This window comes from Procambarus clarkii, chromosome 67 (genome assembly GCF_040958095.1).
Source record: "Procambarus clarkii isolate CNS0578487 chromosome 67, FALCON_Pclarkii_2.0, whole genome shotgun sequence".
Classification (NCBI taxonomy): Eukaryota; Metazoa; Arthropoda; class Malacostraca; order Decapoda; family Cambaridae; genus Procambarus; species Procambarus clarkii.
The window spans coordinates 12,044,863-12,062,883 of record NC_091216.1 but is presented as its reverse complement, the minus strand read 5'-3'; the positions used below and the strand labels follow the sequence as shown (position 1 = coordinate 12,062,883).

Below are 18,021 nucleotides of genomic sequence, written 5' to 3'. Positions count from 1 at the left end.
GTGTAGACTGTAGTGTGGAAACCTCCGCTGCTTTCCATGACTGTTACATCTAGAAAGGGCAGCTTCCCATCCTTCTCCATCTCGTAAGTGAAACTCAACACAGAATTCCGCTCAAATGCCTCCTTCAGCTCCTGCAGATGTCTGACATCAGGTACCTGTGTAAAAATGTCGTCAACATACCTGCAGTATATGGCAGGTTTTAAGTTCATGTCGACTAAGACTTTTTGCTCGATGGTACCCATGTAGAAGTTTGCAAACAGGACACCTAGGGGAGAACCCATGGCGACCCACCCTCTCCCAATGCTTCCCTTCCCACACCCACCCTCTCCCAGTGCTTCCCTTCCCTTCCCACACCCTCCCCCTCCCAGTGCTTCCCTTCCCTTCCCACTCCCACCCAAACCCTCCGAGTGTTTCCCTCCCCTCCCCCCCACCCATCCCCTCCCAGTGCTTCCCTCCCCTACTTCAAGTACTTTCCTCCCCTTCCACCCCCCCCTCCAAGTGTTTCCCTTCCGTCCACCCCCACCCATCCCCTCTGAGTACTTCCCTCCCATTCACCCCCCCACCCTCCTCCTGCTCAATCAGTTATCCAGGCTTCTTGTAGATTAGCAGCACGCCTATCATGCCCCAAGCTGATGATTTCAGGTAATGGAGCTAACTTGGTGTCTGGAGAAACATATGTAAGAGAACTCTTTTCCATCCTGCGGTTTCTGCCACACTGGAGCAACGTCACTGCAGGTGCAAATTTATCCCTCCTAGAGCTCCATAGCACGGAGGTGTAACACCATAAAGGTGTTTTGTTGGTTTTATTTAATATTTTACGCAGTACATGAGTCAGTCAGACAAGATTTTGAGTGGCGTCAGGTTGTCTGACCCAAGCAATTAAAAACCTCACACGTCTAGAGTGTTAATGACCACAAGTTGACCAGTGGTCAGGTCGTGTGATTTGACCTTGCTTCTGCTAAGCTGATAATTGCAGACGGCTGGCTGGGTAGTGCCCATCAAACAAGCCGCTGTTTAAGGTGGTAGGTAGAGAGCCTTAAGCTCTCCTACGTGTGGACGGAGTTTAGCTACGAGTTCCCACATAAATACCCATGGAACTGTACATTCGACAGCATAGCATATAACATTAGCAGACAGCAGAGCAGACAGAGAGGCTGGACGACAGAACACCAACCAGCCCAGGCTGTCAGGCTGGGTGGGGACTCTGTCTATCAAATGAGCCCCCAGTCGAGACCGGCGGGGGTGATCCGCCATCTGCTCACGACCCCCAGCCCAGCCTCATTAGCGGTTTTCACCAATTTAGTGGAGTGTTATTCCGTGAAGTGACAACGCTTATTTTAAAGCCAGCGAAATTAGTGGCTATGCCCTCGCAAGATTATCCACGAACTTCGTGGTGTTAATTTCGCGAAGTTACTAATAAGGTTTAATACTTCTAGAATACTAGAAGTTTCATAGAGGCTATCATTAATAATTGTGTATATTATTTCTCTTGAATAGAGTATTATTTAATATATAAATTGCACTAGTGTTCACAATACAATATTTACTAATTGCTGACACACAACAGGGCAGGATATACAATGACTAGTGTTTATTGATAACCTAGTCCCCTATTACCAATGACTAGTTGAACTATTTATTGTTCATCCTAGTTCCATTTATTACCATAGTCTAGTAGTACTATATTGAACAACCTAGCACCATTAATTAATGGTACAGACCCTATTTTGGATGTAATTGTTACCAGCTCGAGTTGAGTTGGTACATATAATAATTTAGTTATAATCATTGCACCTTTTGAGTGATTAATTAGTGTCTATACCATACTAGGGTGATAATTGAGGAGCTATCATAAAGGTACTTCTAGTAACACTGGTTTAGCACTCAAATCATTAGTGAGTATGATTATATATTTAATGTGTATTAATTTTCAGTGCTAGCTTCTAGAAGAGTTAGGATTATAACCTAGTGATAGCAGAATTTTACCCTAGACTACTCCATCAGTATTTGTTCAGCATTATGAGTAACCCAAGTACAAGCCCCACAAGGCTTCACCAACTAGCCAGTATGGATAATGCAGGAAGAATGAAAAGAACCCTTGCAGGTCTTAAAGGCCACTTAACAAGACAGATCAAGAAATGTGAGGATGTGTCACAACAATCTCCAGTTGATTATCCTGACCCGGAAAGCTATTATCAAGCAGCTGCTGGTAAATTTGAGCAAATCAAATGCCAAATAGCAACATATGTGGCTGAACTTGCCAACACCAATTTATCAGAAACAGAAATAGACGACATTATGGTTGATCTAGTGAGCGTCTCAGGCCACGTTACAGCTTTTCATCAAATTAATTGCCCAGAACAAGGCAACAACAACAACAGTTTCATCTAATACGAATCAAGCTGAAGCTCGACTCCCTCCAATTAATTTACCCACTTTCTCAGGAAAAGATGAGGAAGATTGGGACGAATTTTGGAATAAATTCGTAGACTTTGTGGTCTCAAAACAATCTTTACCTAAGAGTAGTAAATTCCCTTATCTGCAAGGCCAGTTATCAGGTGAGGCTAAAACAGTAGTATCCCATTTGAGGTTAATTAACGAGGGCTATTGTCTGGCAGTACAACTCCTCAAGGACAATTATGCTGATTCAGAAGTAAGAACATTCAGTCTTAAGGTTGATATAACCACTAGCGAATGGGTGACCAAAGTAGTCCTTCAACGAAAATTGTCCAGCGATATACTAGATGAATTATACACACATCAACATAACACCATCCAGTCAGTACAGGACATCACTGATGGTTTGCGTTCCATCATAGACAAACGACGAGCAAATGAGGAAGTTAAAGCCTCATGCAAGCCTTCAGGAATAGAAAATAATAGTCAATTAAAGGGTAAAACAACTACCCCAAATAAACATCAGTCAATTATACTCACATCAAGTTGCAGAAAATCTGACAATGCAGCAGAATCCTCCAAGCCTACTGTTACTAGTTCACCCAAACCGGTAACTTCCAAACGTGCAGTAGGCTGGGGGACATGTATGTTCTGCAAAAAGAAACATTCAACATACCGTTGTGCTAATTATCCAACCAGAGAAACTCGTATTAAGCGACTCCAGGAATTAGGGAGATGTTCGAGGTGTCTCAAGTCACACAACATAGACTATTGTGATACCCAGTTCAACACCTGCAACAAGTGTAGAAGAGGTAGGCACCATGCAGCACTGTGCAAACATACGAAATTAACGTATTCAAGACCCAAGGTGGAAGATAGCATTCCCACCACAGTATAGTAATGCAAGGTGCAACAAACAAAGAGTGTCCAATCGGCAAAGTCCAAAGGTAATACAACTTTGCCTACTGCCCAAATTACCATCCAGAATAAGAGGGCCAAAGTCCATACCCGTGGGTTGTTTGACCAAGGGTCCCAGAGAACATACGTCACTAAAAAGTTGGCAGATGAACTACAATTAAGGCCTGTAGCCCCAGATGACAATCAATAGCTCAGGGTTTGTAACAGATACAGGACCTCAAGTCTACCAGGTGGTACAACCATCAGTACGTTTTGGCAGCTACATCTGTCGAGTACAAGTCATTGTGGTGGACAAAATACCAGTAGACCTACAAGTACAAGGTCTGGGAGCAACTGTCAAATTCCTGAGATATAGAGGAATAAAATTGGCAGATAATATTAAGTCTGATCACCTCACCGACTTCGGTATCCATGTAGGTACAGACTACTACTATCGATTCATCGGTAGCCCTACTAAATATCAGGGCATAACCATGTTAAATTCTGTAGGAGGTAAATTACTGTCAGGCCCAGTATCAAGCCTGAGGAGACCTATGCCTGCAGATAAACAATACCAGTAGAAATCTAAATTTGTCAGCTGATTATATATCGCAAGTAGCATTATACTAAGGAGATTACAGCTGACTATAACAAAAGAGGTTGATCTTAATATCATCATTTAAAGCTGAGGATGAGTTCATGAAGCTTCAGTGGCAAATCAGTGAACAGTGATTTGTGACCGCAGTGATTTGTAGCCTAAACAGCTACAAGTCACTGCGACCAATGTCACTGATCCCACTGCAGTCTCAGAACGATACTTGACTTTAATGATGGACTACTCAATTCTCTTAATTAACTAACTAAATTACAGCCCAATTTGTCAGCCAAATAAATTCCAGCAAATAAGCACAAGGGAGATTGACTGACCATATAAATCCGACGATTGATTTTGATACATTTATTATTTAGTCAACATGAATTCCATGGGCCTCAGTGTATATATATCAGTGACCAGTTATCTGAACAAGTTTCAAGTTATTATAACTAATGTCACTGATCTTACTGCAGTCCCTGAATCATACTTGACTGTAGTACGTGATCAAATTCAGTCCTCTGGGTTGATATGTAATTAGGCTAGAATTTTAGCCTCCCAAAGAGTTAACAGGGAAATGAAATCGCATTAGACTTCAAACCCCTGCAACTCGAATACGGGACATCTGGCCTGTACGAACAGACACACAAATGTGTGATTACTAATTATTAACATCAAATTAATTTAATAATTCGAAGGAGGAGTATCGGTGTTCGTCTGTTCTAAATAGGACTTCGACCCATGAACAGTTCCCTGGGGAATTATGTCGGAAAACCCTACACCATTTACTAATATTAAATACAATAGGCAGATAATATTGCTGCTGTTGTATATATATGTAAATTCTCCCATAGAAAATGTAGCTTGTAGTGGAACTTTCCATCAATAGAAAACAGGATATCATTGCCACATAGTGCTATAAATTCACCAGCTATTCTCTTGGAAATTTTACTTTATACAGTAGTCATTGGACTTATTACATCATAAAAATAACTCATTTGAATTAACAGAATTATCAGTCTCAAAATAGAGTAAATATGACTCTTCTACTACATATTGACATCTGGACAAGGAGAACCAGGAGTGTCAGAGGTGAGGGAGGTCAGCCATTGTTTAAGACCATAGTCGCTGGAGCAAATTGAGCTCCTATAATTCTCCCTTGGACGAAGTGTTATGGAGATCAAATTTGTGCTTCTTCCATCATCAACACGCAGTCAACATCTAAACAAGTGAAGTGTCTTACTGAAACCTATTTATCTAATCATTTCTGGCCAGTTAATGTTAAGTAGATATAGGGCGAACAGGTTAGCACGAGAAACAGCGTTTAAATACAGGTAATTAATCCTTGGTCCTTATCTTATATAATATAGAGTATTTTCTCTGATATAGCTGTCATATATAGGATTACGGCTTTACAGCTAGTGCTCTTTGACAAGAATAATAGAAGAGGAAGAAGTAGAGTTGTTTGGTACATCAGTACAGGGATGGTGGATGCTAGTCTCACCCAGAGGATTATTTGGTGTCATCAGTCGTGTTTTTACCTGGTGGACTAAGACTACCATACAATAAGATAAGACATTACAATTGATTTACTAATATATGTAGTTTAATACTGTAGTTTGGTTGGCTGCATAATATATATATATATATAGATATATATATATATATATATATATATATATATATATATATATATATATATATATATATATATATATATATATATATATATATATATATATATAACTTTAGAACACTTTCCCACCAGGAGACTCGAACCCTAGCCAGCACAGAAGCCTTCCAGCAACTGGCATAACAGGTACGCCTTAACCCACTCCACCACCTGCTCAGACCCCTAAAAGAGATGGTAATTTCGGAGTATTTATACACTCCAAAGACCACCACCTCCCAAGAGCACTAGAGCAAGTGAGGGGTCATTTTTACGTTTTTTTCATCAAGTCCCTGTTAATATGGGAGAACACTGTGTCTATGCTTAAGGCACAACTCTCCTAAACACGAGAGTGAAGTATACAACTTTAGAACACTTTCCCACCAGGAGACTCGAACCCTAGCCAGCACAGAAGCCTTCCAGCAACTGGCATAACAGGTACGCCTTAACCCACTCCACCACCTGCTCAGACCCCTAAAAGAGATGGTAATTTCGGAGTATTTATACACTCCAAAGACCACCACCTCCCAAGAGCACTAGAGCAAGTGAGGGGTCATTTTTACGTTTTTTTCATCAAGTCCCTGTTAATATGGGAGAACACTGTGTCTATGCTTGAGGCACAACTCTCCTAAACACGAGAGTGAAGTATACAACTTTAGAACACTTTCCCACCAGGAGACTCGAACCCTAGCCAGCACAGAAGCCTTCCAGCAACTGGCATAACAGGTACGCCTTAACCCACTCCACCACCTGCTCAGACCCCTAAAAGAGATGGTAATTTCGGAGTATTTATACACTCCAAAGACCACCGCCTCCCAAGAGCACTAGAGCAAGTGAGAGGTCATTTTTACGTTTTTTCATCAAGTCCCTGTTAATATGGGAGAACACTGTGTCTATGCTTGAGGCACAACTCTCCTAAACACGAGAGTGAAGTATACAACTTTAGAACACTTTCCCACCAGGAGACTCGAACCCTAGCCAGCACAGAAGCCTTCCAGCAACTGGCATAACAGGTACGCCTTAACCCACTCCACCACCTGCTCAGACCCCTAAAAGAGATGGTAATTTCGGAGTATTTATACACTCCAAAGACCACCACCTCCCAAGAGCACTAGAGCAAGTGAGGGGTCATTTTTACGTTTTTTCATCAAGTCCCTGTTAATATGGGAGAACACTGTGTGTATGCTTGAGGCACAACTCTCCTAAACACGAGAGTGAAGTATACAACTTTAGAACACTTTCCCACCAGGAGACTCGAACCCTAGCCAGCACAAAAGCCTTCCAGCAACTGGCATAACAGGTACGCCTTAACCCACTCCACCACCTGCTCAGACCCCTAAAAGAGATGGTAATTTTGGAGTATTTATACACTCCAAAGACCACCACCTCCCAAGAGCACTAGAGCAAGTGAGGGGTCATTTTTACGTTTTTTTCATCAAGTCCCTGTTAATATGGGAGAACACTGTGTCTATGCTTAAGGCACAACTCTCCTAAACACGAGAGTGAAGTATACAACTTTAGAACACTTTCCCACCAGGAGACTCGAACCCTAGCCAGCACAGAAGCCTTCCAGCAACTGGCATAACAGGTACGCCTTAACCCACTCCACCACCTGCTCAGACCCCTAAAAGAGATGGTAATTTCGGAGTATTTATACACTCCAAAGATCACCACCTCCCAAGAGCACTAGAGCAAGTGAGGGGTCATTTTTACGTTTTTTCATCAAGTCCCTGTTAATATGGGAGAACACTGTGTCTATGCTTGAGGCACAACTTTCCTAAACACGAGAGTGAAGTATACAACTTTAGAACACTTTCCCACCAGGAGACTCGAACCCTAGCCAGCACAGAAGCCTTCCAGCAACTGGCATAACAGGTACACCTTAACCAACTCCACCACCTGCTCAGACCCCTAAAAGAGATGGTAATTTCGGAGTATTTATACACTCCAAAGACCACCACCTCCCAAGAGCACTAGAGCAAGTGAGGGGTCATTTTTACGTTTTTTCATCAAGTCCCTGTTTATATGGGAGAACACTGTGTCTATGCTTGAGGCACAACTCTCCTAAACACGAGAGTGAAGTATACAACTTTAGAACACTTTCCCACCAGGAGACTCGAACCCTAGCCAGCACAGAAGCCTTCCAGCAACTGGCATAACAGGTACACCTTAACCCACTCCACCACCTGCTCAGACCCCTAAAAGAGATGGTAAGACCCCTAAAAGAGATGAGTCTCCTGGTGGGAAAGTGTTCTAAAGTTGTATACTTCACTCTCGTGTTTAGGAGAGTTGTGCCTCAAGCATAGACACAGTGTTCTCCCATATTAACAGGGACTTGATGAAAAAACGTAAAAATGACCCCTCACTTGCTCTAGTGCTCTTGGGAGGTGGTGGTCTTTGGAGTGTATAAATACTCCGAAATTACCATCTCTTTTAGGGGTCTGAGCAGGTGGTGGAGTGGGTTAAGGCGTACCTGTTATGCCAGTTGCTGGAAGGCTTCTGTGCTGGCTAGGGTTCGTGTCTCCTGGTGGGAAAGTGTCCTAAAGTTGTATACTTCACTCTCGTGTTTAGGAGAGTTGTGCCTCATATATATATATATATATATATATATATATATATATATATATATATATATATATATATATATATATATATAATATATAAATTTAATATAAACCCTTCTAATGTGTAAGAATCGATTTGTGAGATTATTGCAGAAATACCGTCTGCTTAACATCATACAAATTGCTATCGAAATATATAAATTAACGGAAATATAAATTCTATATAAATTCATACAAATTAAATAAATATAAATCTCACGAGTCGGTTCCCACAACTAGAATGGATTGTGGCAGCTACTTCTACCCATCTACTTTTCTACCTCTGCTTCTACTCTCTACATCTATTTTCTACCCTCTACTTCTACTTCCTACTCTCTCTCCTCTCCCTCCACCTCTCTTCAAACTTTCCTTTTTGAACTTACCACACTCCTCGCTACTCCCAATGGTCTTTACTCCCATCACCTCTGCCTCCCTCACCCCAAACCCTCACTCATTACTTCATTATTCATTTCTTTCAATTTTCCTTATCATTTCCCGACCCCCGTTGTAGAGGCTTCTATGGACGGTTAATATCAAAAGTTCCTTGAGGAAATCTCTACACCGTCATCAAATAAATCTTTATGAACTCCAGACAGAAGTCACAGAGATAAGAGTCCAGAGTGAACAATCGACTACTGACGTACATGTCGGATGATCCTACTCAGCCTGAGCCATTAAGTCCAGCCTACTTAATGTATGGCAGACCTCTGTCTCCAGTGATATCTTTAGTTGATGATATGATCAGAGATCCCTCATATGTGGGTCAGAGTGAGTTTGTTCAGGTGTTTAAATATCTGTCCACCATAATCCAGAAATGGAATGATGTATAGACAAAGGAGTATCTCCTCTCTATGCCTCTCTATGAGAGCATCATTACAGGGATACTATTTCTCATAATAAATCTAATCTCCAACCTCGGCACATTGTCTTGGTAGACTGTAACAGTCCGAGAGCTAAGTGGCCATTGGGAAAAGTCGTCTCTATCCATACAGATAACCAGGGGATTTTGAGAATAGTTCCCTTAAGACATTGGACAACCTAATCCATATGGAGTCAGTGGGTCAGTTTGATCCTGAGAGACCCCTTAATATCTCTAACTAACTCTAAATGACCCTCAGACACTAAATAGGCATATTCGACTACATCAGACAACCGCACAAAGGTGCAAACAAAATCTGCGCTTGTATTATCAATCCGATGGAGACTAAATGAACATCGATGGTCTCTGTCAATTCTAAACAATGGACTCTGCACCAGTTCTTTTTCCCTGGAAGATATGGAAAATTTCCACTATGCCAATATTTATAATCAATGAAATTAAGTATTATTCTAAATCATACATGTAAGTCATACATCCTAGATCATATATCCATGACAACACCACAATTGTCATGTCCGCTTATAGGTCTATGGATGCCTACATAACAACGGTCATGGAGTCTAGACGTTTTCACTGTGATAATGCTCAATTGAAATATAATTAACTTCCTGTGAGGTTATTTCAAAATCGTAATAAAAAAATAATCCTTACTATAAGTATTATCAATAATCACTATATCATTTGTATCTTGATCCTACAATCACACTTTATTTCAAATATTTGACTAAATGAGAAAAATATTATTCTTATATTGATAGTTGGCCACCCTCACTAAGAGAGAGAGAAGGCGGGAACCTGACGCCCAGTGCCCGGGGTTCAGACGGTTTTGTTTACATCAAACAGTGCACGTGTGTCCGTGTTTAGAACTCTAAGAGTCCAAATAATGTGCTATACACTATTTAAACACTGTGTTAACACCCTAAGACAATCTAGAAGGTGTTGAATATCATTTTATATCTAAATCAGTAAAAATAACTCATAATACCTAGTAAAGGCGAGTTCAGGTGTTCAGAGACTCGCCACGCTTCCACCAACAATCTTATTCATTGCTACAGCAATTCTCTATCCCTGCAAAGCAGATAGAATCATCCAAAATCTACAACATATAACGCCTTATCTCATCACGAGAGATCTTTAATCTGGCAACTGTCAGATAGGCACCGGCTCAGTTTTGGATAAGTATTTAGTGTTTGTTGTATGTTTAATTGGCCAATTTGCATGCTTCTAAAACTTTAACTTTCCATAAAAACTTTCTGCCGTTATATAGTGGGGAAAACCCCAAAATAAAGCGAGCATCTATAATAATTCTTATCTAAATCAGTTAATTTGTAAATTATCAATAATAATTAATTTAATCCTTATAATCTAATCTGAAATAAGTTTGTCACTCAATAATCAATATAAATTATGAATCACCATCATAATTATCCTCAAGAAATAATATTTGCTTGCATTTAATCTATAAATCAATTATAAATCTTGCTTGAATGTTACTCTTGAACTAGTTAATCTCATATTTACTAGATAAAATCTCAGTTATTTTCTATAACTGTTTAAATGCTAAGTTAAAGTGTGTATAGTGTTCAGATCTTTTCGAAGCCTGAACAGTGAACCAATTATTTAAGTAGTCATTATTAATGCTGTGTTTTTTTTAACTTAATCTCTTGTACAATGTATACTGATGTGGCTTAATACCAATAGGTACATGTTGTTTCTACAAAAAATATCCTTATGTAGTACCTTTACAACTACAGTCCTTGACACATCTTAGAAGGCATACAAGAGGAATCTTTCGCTAGACTTTGAGACATCTAAGGACTCCTTTTTTATGTTGTGTTATTTGTTTGTAACAATTTTGTATTTACACATATTGTATATTTTCCATATAATAATCAATCCAAGGTATTTGTCCCATAATTCGTGCATTATAAACCGCAAGGTGTAACTCTTAAGTTTTTCAATCTGTGATTTATATACATTTTCTTCCAAACCTAATACTCAGTACACTAGATATCCTGTATGATTCCTTTCAAAATGATGCTGGTCGCGAGTAATATTTAGCAAGGACGTGTCAAAACAGCCTTCAGGCATTTTAATGATAAGAGACAATGATTATTTAAAGTTTGACAAGATGATTACACATAAGACCCACACAAAATTCTATATCTCAAGCAATCACACTTTCAAGTTTTAGATATAAAGATTTTCAGTTTTCAAGTATCCAGGAATAATATAAGTATGTGATTTGAATGGAAGAGGGAGACTAGGTAAGGTTAAGAGAGAGAGGTAATGTATAGACATTTTTGTAGTGTAGAGAGAGGCGTGATTCTGTCATAATATATCAACATATGCAACTTAGGATAGCAACCCATATTCAACTTAAGACATCACTCCATATCCAACTGAAGATAGCACCCCCATATGCAACTTAATATAACACCCAAACTTCCAACTAATGATAGCACCCAAATATCCAACTTGGCATAGCAACCACCCCCAGTATCCATCTCAAAATGACACCCAATGCACCATATGCACCATAAGATAGCACCCCGGTATTCACCTTTAGACAGCACCCACATATCACTCTTACGATAGCACTCCCGTATCCACCCTCATATCCAGCTTAAAATAGCACTTTCGCTCATATGGAACTAAAGAAAGCACTTACTCTGATGAGAGGTGTTGATATGCCTGGGACAGGATGTCCAGCAGGGTGACGTAGATGTCAAAGGTTGATGTGAGCCTTCGAGTGTTGGTGAGCAGGTTGGCCCAGGCCTCGGGGTACTGGTCCTTAAACCATGGAGGAAACACAATCATAACGTATGGCAATCTTTCTTCAAGCATCCCGGCGTAAGTGGACCTGAAGTCTCCCCACCGTTGTCCGTGGTCACTGATGAAGAAGAGGATTGTGTGCTCGAGGTAACCTTTGCTATATATTTCCTGGAGGTACTTGAGCGAAGGTTCGTCCGCACTCTTAGCCATAGTTAGGTAATCGTGAGTGAGAGAAGCTGACCAGTAATACCCGAAGTATGGGATATCTTGCAGAGCCTCAGCCACGGAGAGCGAGTAATCATGGATGACACTCATACTCAGATTATATCCCTGGCAAATTTTTCCATTGGACGACCCAATATCTGCGTTATGGCTTATTTCCTTCTCGGATATTAAGAAATATGGCCTGTTGTAGTAATCTGTTGGTTCTTTAACGTATCCAACTTTCCCATAATGAAACAAACCCATCCATGGCGCGTCCTCTCCGTAGGCAGTGGCGTAACCTTGCTTGGAGAATTCCTTCCAGATCAGGGGACAGTCGTCAAACTTGGCATTCTTCTTTGGTTGACAAGGATGTTTCATTAGTTCATCGTAGGTCATCCCCATCAGGGCGGCCATCATATTCGGATCTGTGTTGTCGGCGACCTTGTTGAAGCCCTGGAGGTCAATGGCTTCAAGGCTGTGTTTGAGGTACTGAAAGGTCATAGGCATATGACGTCTCAGGTTGCCCCTGGACACAGCGTCTGTTCCCATTATAATGACACTCAACTTGTCCTTGCGTGGCTGTCGCGTCCCGTGCGCCTTCTGCGGGGAGGAGAGACAAGTCAGTGTTAGCGCCGTCTGGTGGCTTGATAACCCTGCATGTGTTACGGCTTGTTGTGTCTGGTGGCTTGATAACCCTGCATGTGTTACGGCTTGTTGTGTCTGGTGGCTTGATAACCCTGCTTGTGTTACGGCTTGTTGTGTCTGGTGGCTTGATAACCCTGCATGTGTTACGGCTTGTTGTGTCTGGTGGCTTGATAACCCTGCATGTGTTACGGCTTGTTGTGTCTGGTGGCTTGATAACCCTGCATGTGTTACGGCTTGTTGTGTCTGGTGGCTTGATAACCCTGCTTGTGTTACGGCTTGTTGTGTCTGGTGGCTTGATAACCCTGCATGTGTTACGGCTTGTTGTGTCTGGTGGCTTGATAACCCTGCATGTGTTACGGCTTGTTGTGTCTGGTGGCTTGATAACCCTGCTTGTGTTACGGCTTGTTGTGTCTGGTGGCTTGATAACCCGGCTTGTGTTACGGCTTGTTGTGTCTGGTGCCTTGATAACCCTGCTTGTACTCACCTATTGGTACTAACCTATTTGTGCTTGCGGGAGTTGAGCTTTGTCTCTTTGGTCCCGCCTCTCAACTGTCAATCAACTGGTGTACAGATTCCTGAGCCTACTGGGCTCTATCATATCTACATTTAAAACTGTGTATGGAGTCAGCCTCCACCACATCACTGCCTAATGCATTCCACCTGTTAACTACTCAAACACTGAAAATGTTCTTTCTAATGTCCCTGTGGCTCATTTGGGTTCTCAGTTTCCACCTGTGTCCCCTTCTTCGCGTACCAACAGTGTTGAATCGTTTATCCTTGTCAACCCCTGTCAATTCCCCTGAGGATTTTGTAGGTAGTGATCATGTTTCCCCTTATTCTTCTGTCTTCCAGTGTTGTAAGGTGCATTTCCCGCAGCCATTCCTCGTAACTCATGCCTCTTAGTTCTGGAACTAGGCTAGTGGCATACCTCTGAACTTTTTCCAGCTTCGTCTTGTGCTTGACAAGGTACGGGCTCCGCTGGGGCCGCATACTTCAGGATTGGTCTTACATATGTGGTATACAAGATTCTGAATGATTCCTCACACAGGTTCCCGAAGGCTGTTCTGAAGTTATCCAGCCTCGCATATGCCGCAGACGTAATTCTTTTTATGATGGCTTCAGGAGACAGGTTTGGTATGATGTCAACTCCTAGATCTTTCTCTCTGTCCGTTTCATGAAGCAGTTCATCTATTCTGTATCCTGTGTCTGGCCTCCTGTTTCCACCGCCTAGTTTCATTACATTGCATTTACGCAGGTTGAACTTTAGCAGCCATTTGTTGGACCATTCATTCACCCTGTCTAGGTCATCTTGTAGCCTCCTACTATCATCCTCAGTTGCAATCCTCCTCAAAATTTTTGCATCATCAGCAAACAGTGAGAGAAACGAGTTTATACCCTCTGGGAGATCATTTACATATATCAGAAACAGTGTAAGTCCAAGGACTCACTCCACCGGGACTCCACTTGTGACGTCTCGCCAATCTGAAACCTCACCCCTCACAGTGACTCGTTGTCTTCTGTTGCTTAGGTACTCCCTTATCCAATGAAGTACCTTCCCTTTCACTCCAGCCTGCATCTCCAGCTTTTTCACTAGCCTCTTGTGTGGTTCTGTGTCAAAGACTTTCTGGCAATCCAAAATTATGCAGTCTGTCCACCACTCTCTTTCTTGCATGATTTTTGTTGCCTGGTCGTAGAATTCAATTAACCCTGTGAGACAGGATTTGCCATCCCTGAACCCATGTTGATGCTGTGTTACAAAGTTCTTTTGCTCCAGATGTTCCACTAGCTTTTTTCGCACAATCTTCTCCATCAGCTTGCATGGTATGCAAGTAAGGAACTCTGGCCTGTAGTTCAGTCCTTTCTGTCTATCCCCCTTCTTGTATATCGGGACTAAATTAGCAGTCTTCCAAATTTTGGGCAATTCCCCTGTTACCAGTGATTTGTTATACATTATGGAGAGTGGCAGGCACAGTGCTTCTGCTCCTTCCTTTGTGACGCCCGGTGTCTACGTCAACACAAGGTCACAGGGGCGTTGTTAGATTTTCTAGCGTTTTTCGGCTTGCATCTCGGCCGTTGAGCGAGGAGTCTGGAGCTTGCATGGTCGAGAAGTGCTGGGGTCCGACGGGCCCTGGAGGCTCCTGTGTTCCCTCTGGATGTGGGAACTGCCTCTCACTCTGCCGGGGTTGTTACCCTGTCTGTGGCGTGGATGGCCGCTGCTTGCTCTGCTGGGGGTAGTCGGGTGGTCAGCGCCACTTTGTGATTTTCTGTTGCCGTCTGGTTACGTTTTGCTATCGGAATCCGATTCGGCAGGGTGCATACGTCGTTTCGGCGTCGCCCTTAAAGCAGCAACACAAACACACAACATCATGCTTTCCACGATTCTTGCAGTTTGCTCTCATCTCTACTGGCTGTATAAGACAAGCTGTGATTGGTTGAGCCTGTTAACTGGTTGCTGATTGAATTAGGTACCAGTAACACTACTAAACAAAGAACCAAATTACCCTCGCCGTGTTGTTGTGTGGTAGTGTTATTCTGAAACTTTGGGCCCTAGTATCCAGACGTGATCGAGTCAGCTCTTCTCGGCCAAAGTAACTAGTGGTCACTGAGGGAGGCCCAAGGTTGCCAGATCCAAATTGCTGAAAGTAGCGAGCTGGCGGTCTAAAAGTAGCGAATTTGCAATAAGAGTAGTCCAGTTTTTTGTTTAGTGACTGATATGGGTTTCAAAGCAATATATTTTGATATATAGAGTACACTACGCGATTTTAATTGTTTTATTAATATTATCTCTGCATATATATATTTAAAAAATATGATAATAGAATAACTTAACCAATATTTGCTGTATATGACGCATAATGGGTGTGGAGTCCTTCCGCGTCTTCACAATTGAAGATTATCAAGAGGATCTTCTTCGTCTGCGTCCATAACCTCGTTTTTGTATATTGCAGACTCATATTTAAGCATTGATATGGGTGGTTCAAATAATGAGCAACAAGTTCTGTTTTCTTCAAGATATGTTTTGATTCTCAAGATTGATGTCAAAAGTTCAAGTCCCATTCGATTTCTCAGTTTAGTTTTCATAGATGTTACTCTCGAAAATACCCGTTCAACCAGGGTATTACAGATTGGTAAGCTGTATATTGTCAATGCAAACTCAGCCAGGTCAATAAGTATGGGACCGCCAGCAGTGTTCTTGACAGTTATTGTCTTGGTCCAAAATGACGATCCAGATGTTGAAATTTGTCCCTCACAAATGTTGGATCAATCAGTGGTTAACAATGACTTTCAATTTCACTTAGCTTAGATTGGTCAGCTAGTACTAATGGAAGTTCTGATAATGGTGGGCGTTTGTGGCTAAAGCATATGCTGGGATGACAGATTTTTCACTTTTTGGAAAGTTTCAGCATTACTTAGAATACGAGAAAGAAGCTAACTTTTCCTGGGTTATAAAATGGTTTTGTCTGTTACTTGCCAGAAGTGTTGAAAATTCGTAACCAAAGTCAGCTTTCTCCAGGGGCAGATATTTTGAATTTTAGTCCAAATTAACATCAAGCTTTGCTTGATCAGGATGAACAATTCTTCTGAACATTCCAAGAGCGAAGATTTCTGAGACAGAGTGAAGCCTACACTGATCTGCTTCATCTTTTTGATAAAGTAAATTCTTCCTCCCCGACCCATCACAAATCCTTATCCTGATCCCTTCCAAGTGCTATATAGTGGTCTCACCTGAGCTGCCGTGCGGTGTAGACGTGTCGCTTGACCGCTCCAGCAGTTTGGGGTAGTTGCCGTTTTCGCCGGCCGGGGGTGTGGTTGTCTGTACCCTCCCTGCTGTTCCTGGTGGAGTGGACGTGGCGTTTTTACGATGGGCGGCCATCTTCCAGCTGTCGTGAGGGTGAACTCCATAGGTTTGGAGTTTACCAGCCGTGCAGGTTACCCTCTTGTGGACTTGGTCTTGAGTGATATGCTCAGGGTCCCGGTCCAGGACGTCTACGGTGTCGAGCTGGTCACTGCTCGCCGTGTGATTATAAAGTTTGTGGGTGAGGCAGTGTACCGTGATTTTCTCCGGAGGTACGAGGGGCGTACTTTGCTGCTGCAGGACGGCAACGGTTCTGTGACCCTTTCGAATCGCAGTGGTGCTGTGACATATGTAAGTGTCCATGGCGCCCCCATGGAGTTTCCTGAGACCCTCCTCCGGCGTTTCTTCCAGAGGTATGGTCCCGTCGTCAGTGTGCGGATGAACTCGCTGTCATCTGGGAAGTATTCGGGTGTGAAGACCAACATTCGTACCCTCATGATGTGACTGAGGTTGGACATTCCATCCTCTGTCCGGCTGTTAGGGTACTACGTGCGGGTGTTTTATGCCCGGCAACCCTGTAGTTGTTTCTGGTGTGGCTTGTTGGGACATCAGGCTGCCGGGTGCACTCCTGATCCGGTTGCTCCCGTTAATTTGTTCCGTGAAGAGGATTTCCCGCCGCTCCCTCCGGAGGAGGACTCCGGGGGTGAGGAGGTGAGCGTCCTGTTCGCTGTTGAGGCTCCCTGGCGTTACCCGACGTTCCCCCGGTTGTCACAGACCCTCCTCCGGATGTTGCGGTGCCGTCGGATGTTACTCCTGATCCTGTCTCTGGCCCTGCTGCTCCCGTGGGCCTTCCTGGTACACCCTGTGAGGCGTCGCCGTCTGCTCCCTCGTCTTCAGCTGCTGAACCTGGCCCTGCATCCTCCCCTCGGGTCCCTCCTGCGCTGGGTGCTGGGGTGGCTGCGGAGCCTCCTGCTGTGTGTGGTCCAGTTCCCCCTGTGGTAGAGGCTGCTGCTGTTCTGCGTTGGGTGTCGGTTCGTCCGGCTGGTGGTGCCCGTGTTTCTGGATCTGCTTCCGGCTCTGACGATATCCGGCCGGAGCCCAAACGTTCCAGGCGTTCATTTACTGCCTGGGCCGATGTTGGGGACTGTGGGTCTTCGGGTGTTGAAGGCGTGGATCTGGATGCCTCATTGTCTCCGCGGTTGGTGGTGGCGGAGGTTCATGTGCCTGCTGGTGGTGATGCCCATGTCTCGGGTGTGCCTTCTGTTCCTTCCTCGTCGGGGGGCTGTCCGCAGTGGGGTGAGGTGGCTTCTGCTGCCAGGGATAGTGCAGATGCTAGTGCTGGGCGTGGCCTGGTAGTGACTTTACGAAAGGATGAGCGCCGCCCTGGTTCCTTGCAGTCGTCTGGTGGTGTGCCTGTGGCCGCTGGTGCCCCTGTGGTGGTGCCCTCTGTCTGGCCCCATCGTGTGGAGTTGCGATCTGGGGCAATGGAGGCCGTGATTGAAGAGGCCCTGCTGTCGGAAAGGCCGGAGGACTTTTATGATGGGCGGGTTCCCAATGTATGGT

At 43.3% G+C, this 18,021-nt stretch overlaps 1 protein-coding gene across 5 annotated transcripts in view; it reads right to left on the bottom strand.

Moving 5' to 3' along the window:
- The window catches only part of LOC123767559 (uncharacterized), a 456,074-nt gene that overhangs the window by 76,717 nt on the left and 361,336 nt on the right, over positions 1 to 18,021 (bottom strand). For all 5 annotated transcript variants that reach the window (XM_045757296.2, XM_045757294.2, XM_045757300.2 and 2 more), the window contains one exon: positions 11,710 to 12,617. In XM_045757296.2, the coding sequence (XP_045613252.2) occupies positions 11,710 to 12,617 (908 nt within the window). The remainder of the gene's footprint in view (positions 1 to 11,709; positions 12,618 to 18,021) is intronic.